Source organism: Scomber japonicus, chromosome 10 (genome assembly GCF_027409825.1).
Source record: "Scomber japonicus isolate fScoJap1 chromosome 10, fScoJap1.pri, whole genome shotgun sequence".
Taxonomy (NCBI): Eukaryota; Metazoa; Chordata; class Actinopteri; order Scombriformes; family Scombridae; genus Scomber; species Scomber japonicus.
In genome coordinates this window covers 10217110-10237857 of record NC_070587.1, presented here as the reverse complement: position 1 = coordinate 10237857, position 20748 = coordinate 10217110, and the positions used below count along the sequence as shown (strand labels likewise).

General features: G+C 40.4%; 1 protein-coding gene across 1 annotated transcript in view; it reads left to right on the top strand.

Annotated features, from left to right (window-relative positions):
- The first annotated feature begins 1362 nt into the window (after positions 1 to 1362).
- Positions 1363 to 20748, top strand: part of kcnn3 (potassium intermediate/small conductance calcium-activated channel, subfamily N, member 3) — a 43212-nt gene continuing 23826 nt past the window's right edge. Inside the window, exons 1-2 of the mRNA XM_053327155.1 lie at positions 1363 to 2463; positions 14318 to 14413. Coding sequence (XP_053183130.1) covers positions 1363 to 2463; positions 14318 to 14413 — 1197 coding nt within the window. The remainder of the gene's footprint in view (positions 2464 to 14317; positions 14414 to 20748) is intronic.

Here is a 20748-nt window from a genome sequence, read left to right as displayed (position 1 = left end):
TCCAAATTAGATAACATTTTTCTGAGGCTACAGTAAAAAAAATAAAACCCTAATAACCCGGGTACAATAAAGTGGACATTTGTTTCGCGGCTATCTTCCTGCCACCTGTTTCCAGCGTTTATTTCGCTTTTCTGATTCCGTCCAATGGGAAAGAACGGCAGATCTGGAGGCGGAGAAAAGAGGGAGAGAAGTTGGAGGAGAGAGTGAGAGACAGATTCGAGGAGACAGTGAGCTGTAGATTGAGTGGAAGCCGGCGGAGTCACATATTAAATCACAGACTTCACGGCTCATCCGAGGACTCATACTTAACGACCAGCTTTGGGTTTTTCCCCTCTCCTCCTATTTTGCAGGGTGATGTGGCTGCACATTTTTAACGTGCAGCCACAGGTTGACCGATTTAATCCACTCATAATGGATTATACCTTCTCATGTCGTACCGACTGTCACTGACGGGATCGAAATGGGCACCATCGATAGACCGCTGATGATTGGGAAAGAAACAAACTGATCGTATCAAGTGGAGCTGAGACGGAAGCAACATCTGTGGAAAGCGACACACAATTTCGAGAGACAGGGGAGGACCTGTGGATGGACCTATATGAAAGGAGGCGAAGCAAAAGATGAGCTAATGGCCGTGACAACATGAAAAAGAAAAAGTGTGGTAGTCTATTTTCATCCAGCCAGTGATTCAACACAACTAACCTGGGGGACACGGACTGATAGAGAAGAGGTAGGAGGTAGGTAGAGAAACAGACAGGGAGGATGGGGCCGTGAAGGTGTCTGGTTATGTCATGCTAAAAGTAGGTTATTGTTTTGGATCAATCAAATGCAGCCAACTTATTGTTAACTATGGCATACACACATTTACTACTAATAGTTCTCCTGGGTGTTAAAAAAAAAGAAAGAAGAATGATGTGGAATTATTATCCTTCAGTCTCTGCACCTGATCTTATTACATTGGTGTAAAGCCAGAGGATTTTCACCCTTCTGCCTAAAAGCAATGTAACACAGATGACATTTTATGGCATATATTGCTTGAAGCATTATGGGATGCGAGAGAAGGAAGGGACACTAGGAAACAGAGGGAGAGAGCGCACTGAGAGAGGCTGACTGGACAGCTTACTCAAGTAATAACATATTCCCCAATTATGGCCACTTTTCTTCAATCTGTTGCCCCTCTTTGTCACACATCTTCAGCTTTTGAAGTTCCGTTTTTTCCCTCATTTGTTTTAGCCGTTATTCATCACAGAGCTCCCCTGGTCCTCCCTCCATTGTGATAAATAGTCTGTATTCTACATTGTTTTTCTTCTGTGCCTGTCTTAACAGTTCTTCTTTTCTCTTTTCTGTGTTCATCTGCAGAACATGGAGCCTCCCCCCTCTTTGAGCCTGGCTCTGCTAGGAGGGAGCGAGGACGAGGACCAACGTTTCCTCCTTCCCCTGGGCAGTATATCCCATCCCTCCACCACTGGCAACCAGCCAGGATCAAACCACTCCAACCACATGGGAGGCTCGAGCCTCGACCGTCTAAATGGCAGCACCCCGTCCCCATCCCCTGCCACGCCCAGCTTGCCTCCAACATCGCTCCCCAAGTTGCCCCTGTCCTCCTCTGGAGCACAGCCCCTGCCCCCACCCATCCCCAACGCCTTGCACCCCACTAGCACCCCGCTCTCCTCATGCCTGGGCTCCCAGCACAGCCTGAGTGGAGACAACTCCCCGGTCTACAACGCCCTCTTTTACTCTTCCCACTCACCCTCCATGGACCGGGACAGGGACAGAGAGCGTGAAAGGGACAGGGACAGAGAGAGGGGCTGCAAACACAGGCAGGCCAGCCCCCTGGTTCACCGTCGGGACAGTAACCCTTTCACGGAGATCGCCATGAGCTCTTGTAAGTACACGGGCGGGGTCATGAAGCCCCTGAGCCGTCTCAGCGCCTCCCGAAGAAACCTCATAGAATCAGACAGCAGCAGCGAAACCAAAGAGTTTGGTGTTTCAGCTGTTGCTGGGGCTACGGCCGCTGGGGGGCATGACCGGCAGCGAGAACCCCCTCCTAGCTACTTGTTGGCCCAGTCCTCCACCAATCAACCCCCAATTCAGAGCCCTCCAGAGATTGTGATTTCATCCAAAGAAGACTCGCCATACCCCAGAGGAAAGTATGACATCACCGACTCCACATCCAACCAGATGTCCATCTACCACCAGAACCACGCACTGGTGGAGAGCAGGCGGGCGCAGTCAGGGAGGGGCAGCAGTCAAGGAGGGTCTGGGTCAGTGGGCACTGGGGCCAGGGGCAGCACATCCAAGGCTTCCAAACGGAAGAACCAAAACATTGGCTATAAACTGGGGCATCGCAGGGCACTGTTCGAGAAGAGGAAGAGGCTGAGTGACTATGCCCTCATCTTCGGAATGTTTGGCATCGTCGTCATGGTGATTGAGACGGAGCTGTCGTGGGGCGTGTACACTAAGGTGAGTAGAGGGATCAGTGATACTTAAAGAGACACGCTAGGGATTTGACACATATAGTTCAGTCATGGGTAGTACTCTGTTGTACAGTGTTTTCTGTTGCTGAGAAAATAACCCTTATGATGTCACTTTGATGTCATCAGGGTTGTTGCAGCTTGGTCTTGGAGATGACAAATTTATAACAGAAAGCCTGCGTTACAAACTATGGGTTGGAAAAAACGTTGACTTTTAAAAGACATCGCATTTACCAGGCAGGAAAGGTCCAGTGAAAGATACTAACAAGTTGCATTATGGGAAGAGTAGGACCCAGTGTTTTTTGGAGTTTGACCCTCACTAGGAACTAAATGTAAGGATAACTTGGCTTTGTTGACATAACTTTGGCTAAGTTTGAGTATTTCAGGGTAATTTTTTTCTTAGTTTTTATAGTAGCCATTAAATAGCAGCAGGAAAAGTAGAGGCAGAGAGAAAGAAAGGGAATGGTATGTAGCAAAGGTCACCGGCCAGATCTGAACCAGGCATATTGAATATTACACATCTTCTACCCCCAGGTTACCAGGGGCGTCCCAGCTTTGACTGTTTTTGACAGTTCAGCGGCCTGATAATCAGAGCTAGCTTTCACCAGCTAATTTCCAGCAGATCTCTACACCCTGCACAGTCTGACCAACACCATGCCCATGTTGTTGGAAGCTTGTGTACTGTAATGACCAGGCTTGACAGTTGCTGCTTCTGGGTGATGTAATGCAACGATGCAGAGGACATGGGGGGCAGATTATCAGTTGGAGGCCAGGATCTCATTTGTCTGTGTAATGGGGAGTGTAATAAGCTGAATTGGCCTCTGGCTGCTATTGTCTGTTTATTTTGATTGTGTGTGTGTGTGTGTGTGTGTGTGTTTGTGCCAAAGCATCCCAGTGATGATTCTTGGAGCATGTTGTGCTCACCTTCTTGATTCACAGATCCCTTATTCCATACTTCCTTGCAGTCTTGACATATCACAGAGAGTTGATTTTCCTTACCTAATAAGGTTGAAACATTACTTGCAGATATGCAGCCTGTCATATGTGGATCAATGATCATGTGAAGGAAGATATGGGACTGTGTAAGTGAGTGGACAAATCCACCGGTAGCCTTTTAGAATAGGCCAGCTGGGTGTGTCCCTCATCTCTATCTCTCTTTCTCTTTCTGTGTGTTTGCAGACTGTGGTCTAGTTCATATTTGGTCTCTCTCTGTTATTGTCATTGCCAGAGAAATCTGGCTCTAAATGTTTCCCTGCCTGTGTCTTTGCTCCCTTTCATTCTCATTTGCCTCATTACTTTATGAAAATCACTGTTTTAGAGTCAGCCTCTTTTTATTAATGAAAAGTCATGATTTCATTTTTTCTCTCTCAGTCCATCCCTGTCTAATTTCTTCCTTTATGTCGGCCTATTCTTCTTCTCCCTGAAAGAGACGGCCGACACTTTTCATGCTGTCTTTCTCTGTCTCTTTTCTATTTCAACTTCACGCCTGTCTCTTTATACTGCTTTCTTTCTGTCTTTCTTTCATTTGTCCCCTCACTTTGTCTCTCCCTCTGCTTCTGGTCGTCCAGTGGGCGTCAAACTGGGGGAGTGTGATCGGAAGAGAGAAGCGTCTGGGCGAGAAATGAAAGGCTGTAGAAAGAGAGAAAAAGGAAAGGCGATAATGAAAAGCCTGATTTAGTTTCTTCAGCTACAACCAATACAGTTCTAATCCGAATCAGGCAGCATTGTCTATCAATAAGGATTGATGGACAGCTGTGAATTCGTGCACAGCTACCACTGTGTTAGCCAGTGCTTTCTCCACATGGATAATCTATGTTCATTTAGATACCTAGTTAAGAACACGAAGATCAGTGTTGAGGATGAATACTGTGCATGTAAAATATATTTGCACTTCATTGTCTCCTTCCAGGGTTGAATTCAGGGAGTTAAGTATGCTTCAGCAAAGCCTAGTCAAAATTCATTTTAAATGCTTAATGAAAAGTAATTTTTCTTCTTTCTTTTTTGTCTTACAATTGCGGATTTGGTTTGACTCCAACAGATATTAGAATTCCAACAGACAGTTGAAGCCCTCACTTAGATAATTGAGGTGGAAAGAAGCCCACTGGCTGTTTCGAAAAATGGATAGGAGATCATGGGGATGAAAGAGGGAGTGGAAAGGGGGAGAGATGTTAGGGTGGCAGAGAGAAGTAGAGAGCTTCATGCACTGCTTTAAATCTAGGGGAAGAAGCCTTGAATGATTTCCCCTATTGATTATTGATAATCACTCACCCACACATGCACTGTCCACCCCCGCACACACATACTGTACAAACTCAAACACTGAAAATGCCTTTCAGAGGTGCTATATTGTGTGCTGTGTATTGACGGACCTCCCTGACATGTGGCAGGGGAAATGTGATAGGAATAGGTTTCCTTATTGCAAAAAATAAGGATATGTATCCTGTATATAGATAGATCTTGTTAACCGCTCCTTAATACTTGTCATTGTCTACTGCCGACACGTGTGTCTACCAAACACTCCTGTACTTATTTCAGCAAGTCCAGCTGCTCCATCTTGCTCCCAAAAATAGAGATGAAGAATAAGAATGGAACTAAACAGGGTGGGTTAGATGGTTCGGTGTGTGTGTGTGTGTGTGTGTGTGTGTGTGTGTGTGTGTGTGTGTGTGTGTGTGTGTGTGTGTGTTAGCAGGGATACATGGAGAGAGGTTAACAGAGGAGGACATGGTGTTCGTGACTGTGGGCATAGTGAGTAAGCATATGTATATTCATGTGCAGAAGCAGATTTCAAACCCTGTTAGTACATTCTTTAGCCACAGCTAAGGTTTTCCATTCATTTCATTATAGCCTCTATCTTCAGTTATTATCCAGTCCACTCCAGTCAAGCTCAAGACAAAGAACAAGTTCATGACCAAGGCCACAAGTTTTGGTTGCAGAAAGAAACTGTTCTCATTAATGTATATTCAGCACTCAAGGCTGTCACTGTAAATTCCTGCACTGTAAACATCCAATCAGTTGTTGTGGAGAGAATATTGGATAATGAAAGAATTGATAAATTATCATTTCATTTGCTCTCAGGCAGAATTGTAAGTTTCACATAAAAAGCAAAACCAAGCCATATAAATTGCGATCGTAACTTAAACTTGGTACCAGTTTCAAGAATTTCTACACTGCACATCTACAGAGAGTCAAGCATCACACCCTATTTTTAACTCTACATTTACAGTGACCACTTTTCATGACCAGTTTGCTGTTGCTATCTGGGGACCTTGAATCCTTCAAATGTTAAAGGCAGTGAGAGGACAGTTACTCCCAAAACACTTTTATGAGCTTCTATTATTGATTTTATTTGCAACAGGTTAAAGGGGGAGGGGGATGTCCTAGTTTGACATGTGTCTTTATCTGAGAATAATTGAGGCCCCCAGACACCTGGGACCTTAGCATGTGGCCTGTCACTGTCATATCAATAGATCATTTTACCAAGCCCCACATGGCTCCTTAGGGCCCTGGCTCCACGCCACGTTTCAGGCCTGCGATGGAACATGGCTATTCTAAGAGAATGCACAGCTGTTGTCAACTTCACCTGTCACACTGTCAATACACACACTTGACACCACAACATACAGTACAGTGTAAGCGTGCGTGTGTTTGTGCATGTGTGTGTACATGTGTGTTTGTGTGTTAGAAGCAGAAGGATGAGGTATTATTTGTGAGCATGCACCCACTTACTATGTGTTTCTCACTACAAGCATCAATGATTTTACAGATTAACAGCAGAGCTCACTCCCATTCTCCCTTTCCTCGTATTCTTTCTTCCTCTCACTTACAGGGCGTGTTTATGTTCCTCCCCTAGTGATTCTTAAATACGTCTCCATTTTCCCAAGGGGGTCATTGCCATCTCAGGCTTACAACATCTCCTTCTCCCTGTGCTACCTCCGTCCCGCCCATCCCTTTCTGCCCCCGCCTCCTATCTATGACATTTCTCAGACATTTACCTTTCCAGACCTTTCTATGCTAGGCCACTCACACTTCCTGGGTGCTGCTTTTCAGACACTACACAAAGATCATCAGGGAATTAAACTCACCAACTGCCCCTATATTCTCAGCCAGCTCAGCACGTACTGTATGCATACCCCATCCCTCTCCTCCTCCTCTTCCTCCTCCTCTCTTTTCCTTCACTCTACTCAACACTCCCTTCATCTTCTAGATCACAGGCTTCTAAGAGATGGTAGATCCCATGCTATCCCATCACAGTCTTGCTATTAGCAGGTACAAATATGCTAATTTCTTTCAGTGTAGCAAGGCTTGGCTACCTTGCTCTGTGTTGGTACACACAAGTGTGTTAGAACTTGCATCACCCACCGGAAAACTGAAGTCACTGACTTTATGTAGCCTCCTCTGTGTATACACACCTATGGAGTGTGTTTCTATGTATTTAGGTCTGTCATGTTAGTACCCATGGATCCATGGATGCACCTGCTAGTGTGTGTGTGTGTGTGTGTGTGTGTGTGTGTGTGTGTGTATATATATATGTATATGTGTGTGTGTGTGTGCGTGTGCATGCGTATGTGTGCTCACATCTCCCTTTGTCTGGATTTAATTGAGTGTGTAGGGCTGTAATGGTGTGTGTAAATGTGCATTCAAGTGTGTGCTTGCATGTGTGTGTGTGTGTATGTGTTTATCCTGGTAAGGTGACATCGCTCCTCTGTCTACTGCCTGTTTCCCTGGAGACTGATTGCAAGAAGGCATCGCTCTGACAGGGAGAGACCCCCAAGGCTAACTCATTACAACACACACACACACACACACACACACACACACATATTCATATTCATTACCAACACATGTACTGAGCGACTTATCACTACGAGTGTAATGTGTTGGTAAGCAACGTGTATTTGCTCTCACATCTGTGTTGATAAGGGTGAGGAGGGGACAACTGGGGAAAACCATCCCCCAGATACTACCTGGTGTATGTGTGTGTGTCTTCTCATCTAAGAAGCTCAAAAAGCTCATTATCTCTGCATGCTGTCCACCAAGTCATTGATCAATATACACTAATCACACACTTACACAGTTGGACGAAAAGAAAAAGGAAAAGTAACACACACATACACACAAAAAACAAATACACACATGCAAACATATTACCACTCAGTACACACCTGTGCAATATCAGTGCAATGTTGGATCATCTTACAAAAATTGTAGTATTTTTAGAGTGAAGTGTACATACTCATTTATAATTAAAAACCAACCAGTTAGATTCAATTCGTACATCCCTAATGCAACAAAAGTGAGTACAACTATAAACACTGAAACAGAAATGATTACACCTGTTACTTCCAATTAAGACTCATTGCCTGAACAAGGTTATAAAATAATCTGTCAACACCACAATTTTCTCAGTTTTGGCCAGGGTTGTGTCTAATTCTACATTACTCCACATGCAAAAATGTTTTTTTTTCATTTTTATTCTATTTTGTGAGACTTCATGGAGACGGGAGAGGGTATAAGTTCACCAGTAGGCTACTGAGAAGAAGTCAAAAACATTTGCAGCAGTGGTTAGGAGGTACAGGAAGACCCATACTACCAATAATAGAAGGTGCAGTACCTGTCTTTGAAAAATATGGCGTTCAATGTTCACTATTTACACAACCTTGTATAAAAAAACTGACCTAGTGCTTCTGACTTGGCACAAGGATTATCTGTGGAAATAAGTCTTTCAGCGACAGCAAAGACAGTGCGAAGGACATTGCATGAAGTCAACCACAAGGGACGACATCCAAGAAGAAAACCATTAGTCACAAATCAGCATAAAATTGCAAGATTAACCTTTGTCAAAGAATATGAAAAGAAGCCTAATGAATACTGCCGGCAAATTCTTTGTTGAGATGAAACCAAAGTCAATTTGTTTGGATCAGATAGGGTCCAGCATGTTTGGCATGGACCTGAGCAGGTCTACCAATGATCACATAGTGCCAACTGTGAAACATAGAGGTGGGAGTGTTCTGAAAAGGGGCTGCATGAGTACAAAAGGTATAAGGGAGATGACATTTATAGATTGCATTATGAACGTGAGTTTGTACACAAATACTGAATGAAAAGATGACTCCCAGTCATAAGGCTGATAGGAGAGGAATTTTCCAACATGACATTGATCCCAAACACACTGCAGAAATCACTGTTTTTAAAGAAGAAAGAAGAAAAAAGTGAAAACTATCGCCTGACCAAGTACACCACCTGACATGAATTCAATACAACACCTCTAGAGTTTTTTAAAGAGGGTAGAGAAACAAAACCCCTCCAGGAAAGAGTAGCTGAAACCAATCATCTGTGAAGAATGGCAGAACATCTCTGCACAGATTTATGCAAGACTGGTATCATCCATACCCAGGAGGATCCAATCTGCCATCAAAAAACACAGGCAGACAAAATATTAAAAAACAAAAAATCGTCCTGCCACTAATGTAGGGTGTGCTGACTTTTGTTGCAGCTACTACTGACCCGCTGCAGCTGTATGTCACTGATGTGACAACTTGCAAAAAAGAACCTAACTATGAAGACTTACAGGCCTTATTAGATTCATCAATGTTGTCATCAACTATATAAATTTGACATAAAACACCCTTGGTGTCTTAATTTTTCATAAAAATGGGAATAAAATCCTTTCTCTTGTAAGCGTAGCTTGTAAAACTACATGTAGTTCAGCCTGGCAGTAGTTTGAAAAAACTACAGCTAAAAAAAGCTTTAACAACTACTTATACTCATTATACTCAGCGTTAAATAAATCAACATGTGGTGTATATGAAACAAAATATAATAACCTACAAAAAATTCACATGCCAGCAGAAATATGCCTCTCAACTCAGTTTTATTTTTTTAAAGAAAAAAAGCTGACATTTTGGTCAACATACTGTAGGTTCACCGTGGACATGTTGGGTAATATATAGACATGTTGGGTAATATAAAGAGAAAATGAAAATCCTACCCCAATACCCACTTGTAAATCAAAAATGTAAATCGGTCAACAAGAAATTTAATAAAAAATACAAAGAGGTAGACATATTCTAGATCGGTGTGTCTTGAACAACAATGTTGGCATGTCATGACATGATTCATGCCTTTTTTAAAGAGAGTTCGGGAACACAATAATGGTAAAATAAAATTTCTATTATATTTTTTATAAAAAATATTACGTTTTTGGCAAAAATTGTAGTTTGTAAATTGAGTAGTTAAACTACATAAAATGACCCAAAAAGTAGTTGACATACTTGACGCAGCACAAAATATGATGCAGTTTAACTACAGTACCAGCAAGTTACAGCAAATTGTAGTTAAACTATGTAGTTCAACTAAATGTAGTTTAAGTCAAGTTTAAGTCAAAAATGGCAGCCAACACTGGCTGCCATTGTTGTTTACATCGCAATGCAGTCTGGGTAGTGACGTCAAATAGTTTAATAATACTTCTTTTCAATTTGAACCCAAGCACAAAGTTACGAATGGGGATAATACAGAAGACATTACTGCAACTTTAAATCAAAATGAAGAAGGTGAGGAGGCGAGAGTGGGTTCACAATCGGGCTCCAAGCTGTTGTTCCAATGACGTTTGCCAGCCATATCTGACTTTTCTTGCTTCGACCTCTGAAGCTATTGATTGCATTTCACTAACAGTACAGTTTTTCTACATTTGTATCATCATGGCCCTCTTGTAATGACTGACAGCTCTCTTCACAGCTGCACCACTACAACAGAGCTTTCCTTATACAGAGAAATGGGTAGTATGCTAATTACTGATAATGGGCACACATTTGTCAATTTAGAATTATTATGATTCACTAACATATATACAATGGTAACAATAAAATTGGCTGGTGTGCACATCATGAATCCGTCAGTAATTGTGCGTTTGTACTTATTATGTGTACAAAGTAAGAACATTTCTACATATTTGTGAAAAAAAGAGGCCCATTGTCTGTACATTAAGCATAGAGCTGGAGTGAGGAGGTGGTTAGCTAGCCTGGATTTCTACAAACTAAAAAAATACTCCTTCTAACATCTTTGAAGTTCACTCTTTAAAAAGTTTAATCTGCACAGAAAACGATGGCTCCCTTCTATTCAGCGTCCCAATTAGCCATGACAGTGTGACAGTGAGCCAGCATGCACAACACCAGGACGCTGAAACTGAAACAGCTAAATGGAATTTAGCCATGATTAATTTTATCATTTACACCTGAGCTTTTTCCTGCTGTGACATGTCAAAATGTCTTCCTTGAAAAAAGTGTCTGCTGTGCGGTGTCTCCGCTGGTTGCCTGGCAACCTCACAGTGAGGTCAAGACTACCAGAAGTCACTGCTCATGGCTGGTTAAACCCCTCTAAACCCACAAAGTGTTTTTTTTTTAAATTTCTGTTTGTATAAGAATTAAGCAAACAAGATTCAATGTCAATTACTTAGTTTTATAAATGCCATGAAGTGTATATCTTAATGTTACACAGGGCAAGGCTTGATGTTTCCCTCTGTTTCCTGTTTTAATGCTAAGCTAAGCTAGCTCCATGCTTACATCACAGATCAAGTCACTCTATTCAATTTTATTAAATTTATCAATCCTCTCATGTAACTCTCAGCAAAAATGCAAATAATCATATTTCCCCAAATGGCACAGTTTAGATGGTTTCAGCATCACAATCTCTGAGGCTTAACTCTTTAGGAGTTCAGTTGCTAGCCTTTTCTAGAGTTGATAACAGAGAAAAAAGCCTGTGTCAGATGTTCAGTTATACAATCCGGTTACTAGAAATGAATGGACCCCTCCCAGCCAATGAGTATGGAAAATTATCAGTTCCCATGGTATGAAACAAAGTAAAAAAGGAACAGGAGGCAAAGATGTACACACATATCTCCCTCACAGTCATTTACATTACATGCAGAGTAAGTGAAGTGTTAACAGGCATAAACAAAATGCTCTGCATGAGAAAGGCAGAACTGAAAAACACACACGCACACAACAGATGGCTGTAGGTAAATGCAAGCAAATCACATTTCATCTCACCAGTGTGGCTATGTATTTAAAACATATACGCTGCTGAAATCCTGAAAGTCTGAATTTTCCCATTAGCACGCCAATGTTGGCTCCTTTGCACCTAGTTTGCTTCAGTGAGTACAAATGAGATGTTAGAAGAGGAGAGACAGCCTGAGACAGGGAAAGAGAGCACAGGCAAATAGAGACCAAAAGACATCTAGAGCTTTGGGCAAACTGATAGAGGAAATCAGTGGAGAGCCAAGGCAAGATGGTATTTTCCCAATGTTGTGCAGTGGCCCGTAACCAGACTGATATGAGCAACAAATGAACAACACTTACTTAATGCTCTGCGAGTGAGTGAGTGTGCCTCTATGTGTTTGTGTGTAAGTGTGTGTTATATAAATGGTAGAAAAGGCATTGAGTCACATATTCAATCTTCTCATATTGTGATAATTACAGGAAAAAGGAATACTCATCAGAGGAGGGTGTCATTGAGGATTAATAAACTACACTGTGTGTGTGTGTGTGTGTGTGTGTGTGTGTGTGTGTGTGTGTCATGTTAAATTAATACCATTAAGGCCATGAAGCATCTACACAGACTCTAAATACACACAATAGTACACGAACACACTCTGTATTTTCCAGGATGCTGACTTGCAATATATATTCATGAACCTAAAGTGCAATGTAGATGCTGCTTAATAACATCATGAAGGAAAGACTGAGTAATATTTTGCCTCAACTCAGTGTGCACATTCAGATGAAGAGTGTTCTGGACAATGAATACCTAACAGCATCCAACTAGCTGAATATCTGCTCAGTGATGCTGCAGGCTTAAGGTCAGCAGGCTGTGGTCATCATGTGACCTTGGGGAACTTGGAAATGAATGTGCTTTGGGGATTTTTTGTTTATTATATTCTACAATTCAGAACATAGTCCTTGAGCTCATGTAGACAAATGAATAAACTCAGTGACTGTGAGTTTTACAAACCAAAGCACTGAATGTGACTACCGGTAGTTACATTTCTAAAGCTTTGGAAATTTGTCTAAATAAATGTTTTGTTTGACTACTGATTCCTGACATTTTGAATCTACATGCAGCATCTTTTTTTGCCAATATTTGACAGGTTGGAAACTCTTTTGAAACAAAATATTGACACTAAAATATTCAATTAAAAATGAATGAATGAAATACACTGACTAAATCCAGTCTCTGATAAAAGGTCAGTATCAGTAAGGCGATATCACCATAATTCATGCTTTTGCTTGTTAACAGATAAATCGACAGGCAAAATATTGTTTTACCTGAAACTTGCCTGTTCTTTTTAATGGTTCTCGTCATCAAAGTTAAAAGCAGGATACGGTATGTTAATGTTGTACACCTTAAAAAGAGCATAAAGATAATTAATACTGTGTCCCTGGTGATAGTGCACTAATAATATTTACTTCAGTTATTTAATGATACTTATAATCTGCTCACTGTTATATTTTATTCTATTTATTTGCTTAATATTGTACTTCTCTGATTGCTACGTCTGTGCACTCTAGTATTTTTCTCATCCCAATAGAGGTTCTAAGGATTGACAGTGTGTCTTTCAATTCACTCATCTTGATTTTGGGTAGACTGGCTCCGAGGCATTATTGCAACAGCCTAATAAAATGAAATGTGCTATCTTCAAAGTGATAATGCAAAACAAGGTTTCCTGCTGTGTGACAATAATGGACAAGGTGAAAGCAAAGAATGGCAGAATGGGAAGTGGAGTGACATTTCCTCCCCTAAATAAAATTGTTTGTGCCCATGTTTTAGGATGCCTCAGAGGGTTCTGCTGCACTCAGGCCACTTACCAAAGTGTACAAATCATTAACATGTTTGCTTACTGTCGGTTTAAGCCATGTATGTTCCTCCAGTGAGAATTATCTGACGGTGTGAAGCATCAGTGCTGTTGCTATGGTTACCTGCACTTTAATATACTCTGTGCTGTGATTGAGGTGTCCTGATGTAGAATTTACAAACATCAGAGACAAGTCTACTAAACAGCAATGGTATGATGAATTTACAGGTCTCTGCATGCATCATTAATAATTAATTTGTTCATTCCTTAGCACATTTGGCTCACACATGACCAGACATGCTGTTACCAAAAATTATATATCTTTTAAACTGGACATAAATTCACCAGAGAAGAGCAACAAAAACAGTCTAATATAAATGATGCAGTAAATTACATACACACATGCAGCTACAGTTTGTTAGGGTTTTCTTCCTCTGTTGTACATCCTTTTGATGTGTATTACTTGTTTTTTTCTAATGGAGACCAAGTATGTGCATTTGTGGGGGTCTTGTGTTTCTTGCTAATACAAAAGTATTTGTGTGTGCACATGCGTATGATAATCTTTGCTGTGCTCTGAGTGTGTGAGGTGAAGGGGTTAAAGAACCCACTGAAGTGCTATGAGTTGTATTGATCGGAAGTTCCCCAGTGCATTGATTATAAGCCCTATGAAACCAGACAAGCAGAGGATTTAAAGCTCGACTGCAGAGTGATATTGACGGGTAGAATACTGCCATTCTTCGGCTCAGCCTTTGAAAGTCTGTTTGGTAAATGTTAGTTTTTATTGTCTATTCTGAGTCAGTGCTGCTGTGGTACACCCTTACGCCATTTTAGCAGAGGAATGAAAGATGACAGAGTCTGAAATCTGGGACTCGCTCTGAGTTAAATCTGACTTGTGACTGAATGTGAACTCTCAAGAACAACCATTGTGGTAAAAATCTGTGGATGGGTTTGTGCAGCATGCTTCTAAAAGTGTTTATGTCCCTTTATCTCTCCACAGAGCTCCATGTATTCTCTGGCCCTGAAGTGTCTGATCAGCCTGTCCACAGTCATACTGCTGGGCCTCATCATAGCTTACCATGCCCGGGAGGTTCAGGTAAAACACATGCATCAACAGACATTTACACACTGACACAAACAAGGTGTTAATTGAAATTCAAAGGGCAATTTGACATTTTGGTTAATATGCTTAATCACTCTCTTGCTTACAGAGTTTAGTAAGAACGCAAAGTTTACTTTAGAGGTGGTACGAAAGTATATAAAGTCAATGGAAAGATGCAAGTAGATGTGAATTTGCCTGCACCCACCCCATGTTTCAACTTGAGTGAAAATTTCGCACTAACCCAGGGCTTTATGAAACTACTGAATAAAAATACAGAGAGGAGAGGAAAGGGAGAAAGACTTATAGCAAATGTACAGTTAGTACTTAAGCTATTTGGGACAAATGAATAGGTCCAGTGGTCAAATACATGCAAAATACAACTCATGTATGTGAATTTAGCATGCAGGTAGAGCCAAAAGAAGATTAGCTTAGCCTAGTGTAGCATAAAGACTGTAAGCACTGGAAAACAGCTAACTTGGTTTTCCAAAGATAACAAATCTATCAGCCTCTCTGAAGCTCACACATTAAACATTATATATATATTGTCTGTATTTATATTTGAATGTGCATGTAAAGGGTTTATAAGCCTTAACACACACATAACGTCCCATAAAATCAAAGCTTGTCATTGAGCTTTAGAGGAGCCGGTGGGCAGATTTTGTTACCTTTGGTTAGAACCACACTAGCTGTTTCCCCATTGCCAACCATTAGGCTAAACTAAGCTACAGCTGCTGATAAACACTAAGAGTTGTATCAATCAATTTTTTCGTCTAAATCTTGGCAAGATTGTGAATAAGCCAAAAGAGCCAATAATGGCTGTAATGCCTGTAGCTTTTGTTTAAGAGTGTTTTTATTCAAATATAAGCAAAAGCACATCTGAGCTGTCTCTGTAGTATGCACATTACGTTGCCATTGCTTGGACTCCTGAGATAGACCAAGGGACTCAGGTGTATGTTGGCTCCAGCCAATTAATGACATTAATGAGAGTCTTAGAGGGATCGACAAAACAGTCATGGCTTTGCATCGAGTTGATATACACAGAATTTTAAAGATACGCTCTGCCAATAACAATCATTCAATAAATGCACAGAAAACACACATAAACATGTGGACGCTTACACAAGCCAGGAACACAAACACACACAGCCTCAATCTCTGGTACAGCTGAAACAATCAATCAGAAATGCTTTCATGCTTCATGATATCTGTTTTGGTGTTTGTCATTTCACTAATATAATGGTACCACAGTCATTTAGCTGGGGTTTTCATCTGAAGCCATTTGCAATCGATGCACATTGACTATTTATGGGAGCCTTGAGGGAATCAGACCCATTGAGTGCCCCCACACCAGCTATTACTCCCACCAGCTAAACCACAGAGCCACAGTCATCCATCTAACCACATATTAGTTTAATGTTGTTCTGTTTTTTCATTACTTCATAACTTGGATGTTGCAGGAAATGTCTATTAAAGTTCCAGCACATCCGTGATAGGGATTCTGATGCCTTTTGCTTCGAATTTCAGGCTTTCCATCTCTGGATCAATAACTGGATGACTGTTGATTATTCACTGTCATATACAGGGACTGATAGACTGGTAATCAGTCTGTAATAGGCAGCCACTGTGTATTAAGATTAAGGACAAAAAACGAGTCGATGCACACTCGTACCATGCACGTGCAAGTGTATGTCTGTGTATAAAGCATTCATTGATAAAAGGACCCTTGTTTCTGCTCACAAGTTTGATGTCACATTCACATACGGAGTCAGTCATCCACCCACGCACACTGTGGCTGCCGCACGTGACAGGCACACTAATACCGACAGGTAGAGATTGAGAATAGCTACTGTAAGGCTGACATAGAGGGAGGGAGAGAGACAGACCGAGATAAACTGGTCTACTGTTAATCTCTTTGAGAAATAATTCCTTTTGATTAAATGAAGTTAGGAGTTTGGGGAGGGTGCTGCAAAGGTGTGGGTTGGAAGCACAGAAGGGTGGGGGAGGTGGTGTTCGGATTTAATCCCAAATCACTTTATGATATTTGGTGTAAGGACGGTGATAATTTATAAGCATTTTACCTCACAACAGACAGCTTCAAATGACGAATCTAGTTTATAACAACTTTTTATTTTTGCAGTTTATCGGTTATAATAACATTGCACTAAAGGAATTAGTAATTACTGAGATCTGGGACTTTAAGGTGATCAGACAGGTCTTAAACAAGCCAATAGTTCATGTGAACAACTTTATTATGAGGTAAAACCCTCATTGAACAACTAAACTGTATCATGCAATGTTGAAACAGGCAGTCAGTCTGTAAACTTTGTAACTTAAAAACTTAACAAACTTAACAAAAACCTAACGAAAATTGTAAACTGAAATCACTTACACTTGGGAGCAGCAGAAATAAGCTGGAAACACAATGTGACAAATTTTAAGTTAATATGATGAATTTATTGGCAAGCAGTTGCTTATATACACATGCAGCAGATAGAGCCCAATATTAGCATTCACTCGGAGTCATGTTTCTGGTCCAATCTTTATTATCCTTTCAGCTCTTCTTTGTTCCTGTCACTTTACCTGCTAAATGCGTCACATTGTTTACCAGCTAGTTTCTAATTTTCACTGAAAAAGCCGCCTGCTGCTTCTGGAAACAACTCCGATGAGAGCGTTGAGAATGAACCATCATAATAAAGTTGAAGGCCATAAAAAACAAAACAATGAGCTAAAAGACACTAAACACACCCGTACAGCTGACAACTGCAGAATCAGGTTAACAGTTCTTCAGGTGAGTTTCGTGCCCATTATAGGTTCTCCTACATGCTTGGAAGGGGGACGTAGGGGGAAGTATTCATTTGATAGCAATCTGCAACCTCACTGCGAGATGCTACTAAATCCTACACACTGCACTGTTAAATGTTGATGAACTACTTTAAAGGTAGTAATTAGATAATACTTAGAGATAACATATTGAGAAATGTGCTTATTTGTTCTCTTTCCAGATTTAGATGAGAAGATCAATTTCCATTAAAGAAAAAGGAGAGGCAGTATACACACTGAACTTTGCAAGCTCCCACATATTTATTGCAAAGTTTTGACCAGCTGACATTTGTTGCTGCTTTTTGCCATATACTTGTACCTTGTTGGATACGCGTACTGTCCACCTTTTTTGCTAAGATTAAATATACATGTAGGAGGCAGGGGTAGACAGCTAGCCTAATTAACACATTGTAGCTTTTTTTTAATGTACAGAAACAGAAAAAAATCATTTAGAGAGTTACATGCTGAAACCGCTTACTGGCAAACAACAGCTGTGCTCAGTTAAAATGTGTTGTTGTTTCCCATTGTTATGTCTGCACATGCAAACCTACTTCCATGTTTGTTATTACAAGCATGTTGCATTTATTGTTCAGTACCTGCCCGCTGGCACCAAGCCTGTTTGCTTACATGCATAAGCAGCATAAGAAGAACCAGTTTGTCTCCCTTTTTTATTGTTGGATTGTTCAAACACACACACAGACACCATGAGAGGTGATGCCGTGCAAAATGAAAGGCATTGTTCAATAAAGATCTCATTCTCAGATTATGACACACTCTGCTGGAGCATTTTGCCCAGCATGTAACAGGATATTACATGCACGTACACACATTCAACACACATAGACAAACACACACATGCACACATATTTGTGCAGAAGGTTGGAAAGTCAGAGTTGCTAGAGATCAGAATGATGTTATCACATTTTGTTGGCATTTATACCACCTTTCTCTCTCTCTCTCTCTCTCTCTCTCTCTCTCTCTCTCTCTCTCTCTCTCTCTCTCTCTCTCTCTCTGATCTCCATCGCCTTCTCTCCTCATGTCTTTTATCTCAGTACTTTTTGTTCACCACCATCATTGTGCCTCTCTTTTTCTTTTTTTTCCCTTTTCTTTCTCCATCTGCTTCTCTGTCATTATCAGATTAGAGCCGTCTCCCTTCTCCTCCACTGGGCCTCAATTCAATTTTGTTGCTGAGTTTCACATCCTTTCTTCGTGACTCCTCTCCTCCCTTGTTACTCAGTATTCAACTTCTCACCTATTCACCTCCTCCTGTTGTACTTAAACATTTGTGTGCGTTTCTCTCCTTCTGAAAACCCCTATGCTCTTATTTTTATGCTTTTATCTTGTCCCCTTTTCACACTGTGTTTATCTGCGATATTCCTCTCTCACATCTTTCCTTTCTGCTCTTCTCTTTAGGACGTTTGTCTCCTCTCCCTCCACTCTCTCCATCTTCACTGTCTCTTTTAATCTGTCAGGGGAAAGCCCAAAACAATTGTGCTCAGCATGAAACTAGGAAAAACAATAAAACCAGACTACAGTGCACCACATCTGCACTCATGACATATTGCAAATTTCTGTTATTTACTGTATTCAAAACAAAGAGTTTAAGTTCCTATTAACTCCTATTTTGTTTTCAGTGATTAGTTTGTTATGATAGAGAGATTATTGTTCTCTGAATGAAGCAAATAGAAACATACTGTACATGAACATGAAGCAAGAGTGTGTTTTAAAGCTCATTGCAGTGTTAAAGTGAAAAATGACAGGAAAGACAAAAGAGACAAGAGGCTGACATGAGAATTGTTTGCTATTAAGTGAGAACATTACAGTTGTGACACTGCTGGTTTTTCCTTAATTTGTTTCATTAGTTTAGTGAATGTTTAGTTCAATAAAAAATGTTTGATGAAATGATTGGATGAAAATAGTGTACAAATTAGCACACTGTCAAATTATACTATGTTTACTATATATCACTATATTAAGGGATTAAATGCGAAAAAATAGATTTTATACATTGTTATAGAATTATGAATGTGTGTTTTATTATTATCATTATTATTACTGTTACAGTAAGTCCCTCAAGTTAATCAAACGACTTAAAAAAATCAAACTACTGTACATATTGATCATCAGTCTATAGAGGGACAAACTTGGTTGTTTAAGTGATGAAGAGTCGAAAGCTATGCTCGCTGTTTTGTGACAATGTACATAAGCACAGTTGTGCTTTAAGGCTAAATGCTAACTATAGCACTGTATATGTTGAAGACAATGTGCTCATTTTGAGTTCAAATTTGCAAATATTTGGTAATTAATAACAAAAGGCTTTGACTTGATGATGGTGCTGGATGAAAGGTTAGGATCCATAAAGTCATTACAGTTCATTATGATGGGGACATGGATGTCTGCACCAGAGTTCATGGCAATCCAGCCAATCTTTGTTAAGACATTTTACTGAAGAACACAAATGTTAACGTCATGGTGCCAATTACACTTCAGGGCTGAGAAGTAATAAGAATTCCCATCAGGAAATTGCAAACTGTTTATATACTTCACAGACACAGCTAGCATGGCACTGTAATACAATAATTAAAGTGCCCATGCTACAATGATATATAAAAGTGATATATAAAAGTGACTAAAATATTCATATTTCCTGGGATTTTGTACAAGGCTAAGGTCAAACATTATAAAATGTGAGAGATCCTTTCAAGAATGTCTCCCTCTATGGGAGAAATAAACCTTTCTTTGTCCTGATAATATATTAAACCTTGGCAAAAAAGGTGCAACTCTCAGATGCTAGTTCATGTGGTTATTGGTGTGTCCTTTCTGGTATTTCCAGCTCTGCTGTGTAATTTGCATAAAAGCACAAGATTGGACTGCAAGTGGCCATCAGTCCATTCTGGCCATGGCTCGGTGAAAAGGTTATCTGAAACCCGTCTGGAATAAATAATTTCAGCTCTTAATAGCACCGTTTGTTCCTACACTTTGACAAATGTACTTCTGTACATTGAGAGTTCAGATGTGTGCAGCATTGTGTTGCATAAAGCATCTTAAGAAAGTTTACCTAGTTATTTGAAGATTCCTCAATACATGCGCAGCTTTAACCTAACTAATAACAACCTCATTTATATCAGGTTTTATCCTTAGAGATACACTCACAGTGGCCCCCGAGTTCTCAGTTAAAACTTAAAACTTTCACCAGTGAGCTGAGTTAATATTTAGGTGTTTTGGGCCTCCGTGACAAATTCAGGAGTACAACAAAATCAGGAAGTGTATCATCATGGCTTCAAGGTATACTGAAATATTTCTGATAAACATCAATGAAAACCTAGTGTATGTAGACTACATGTGCTACAGTGGAAGTGTTTTGAAACAGGGAAACCCCCTTAAACAGGTAAATTATGTAATCTTGTCCATTATGCAATATTATTTTTTGTTTATTCAGGCACATTTGTCATCTCCTCCCATTCTCAGATTTTTGCAAAGCATTTTAATAACCACATAATATGAGCACC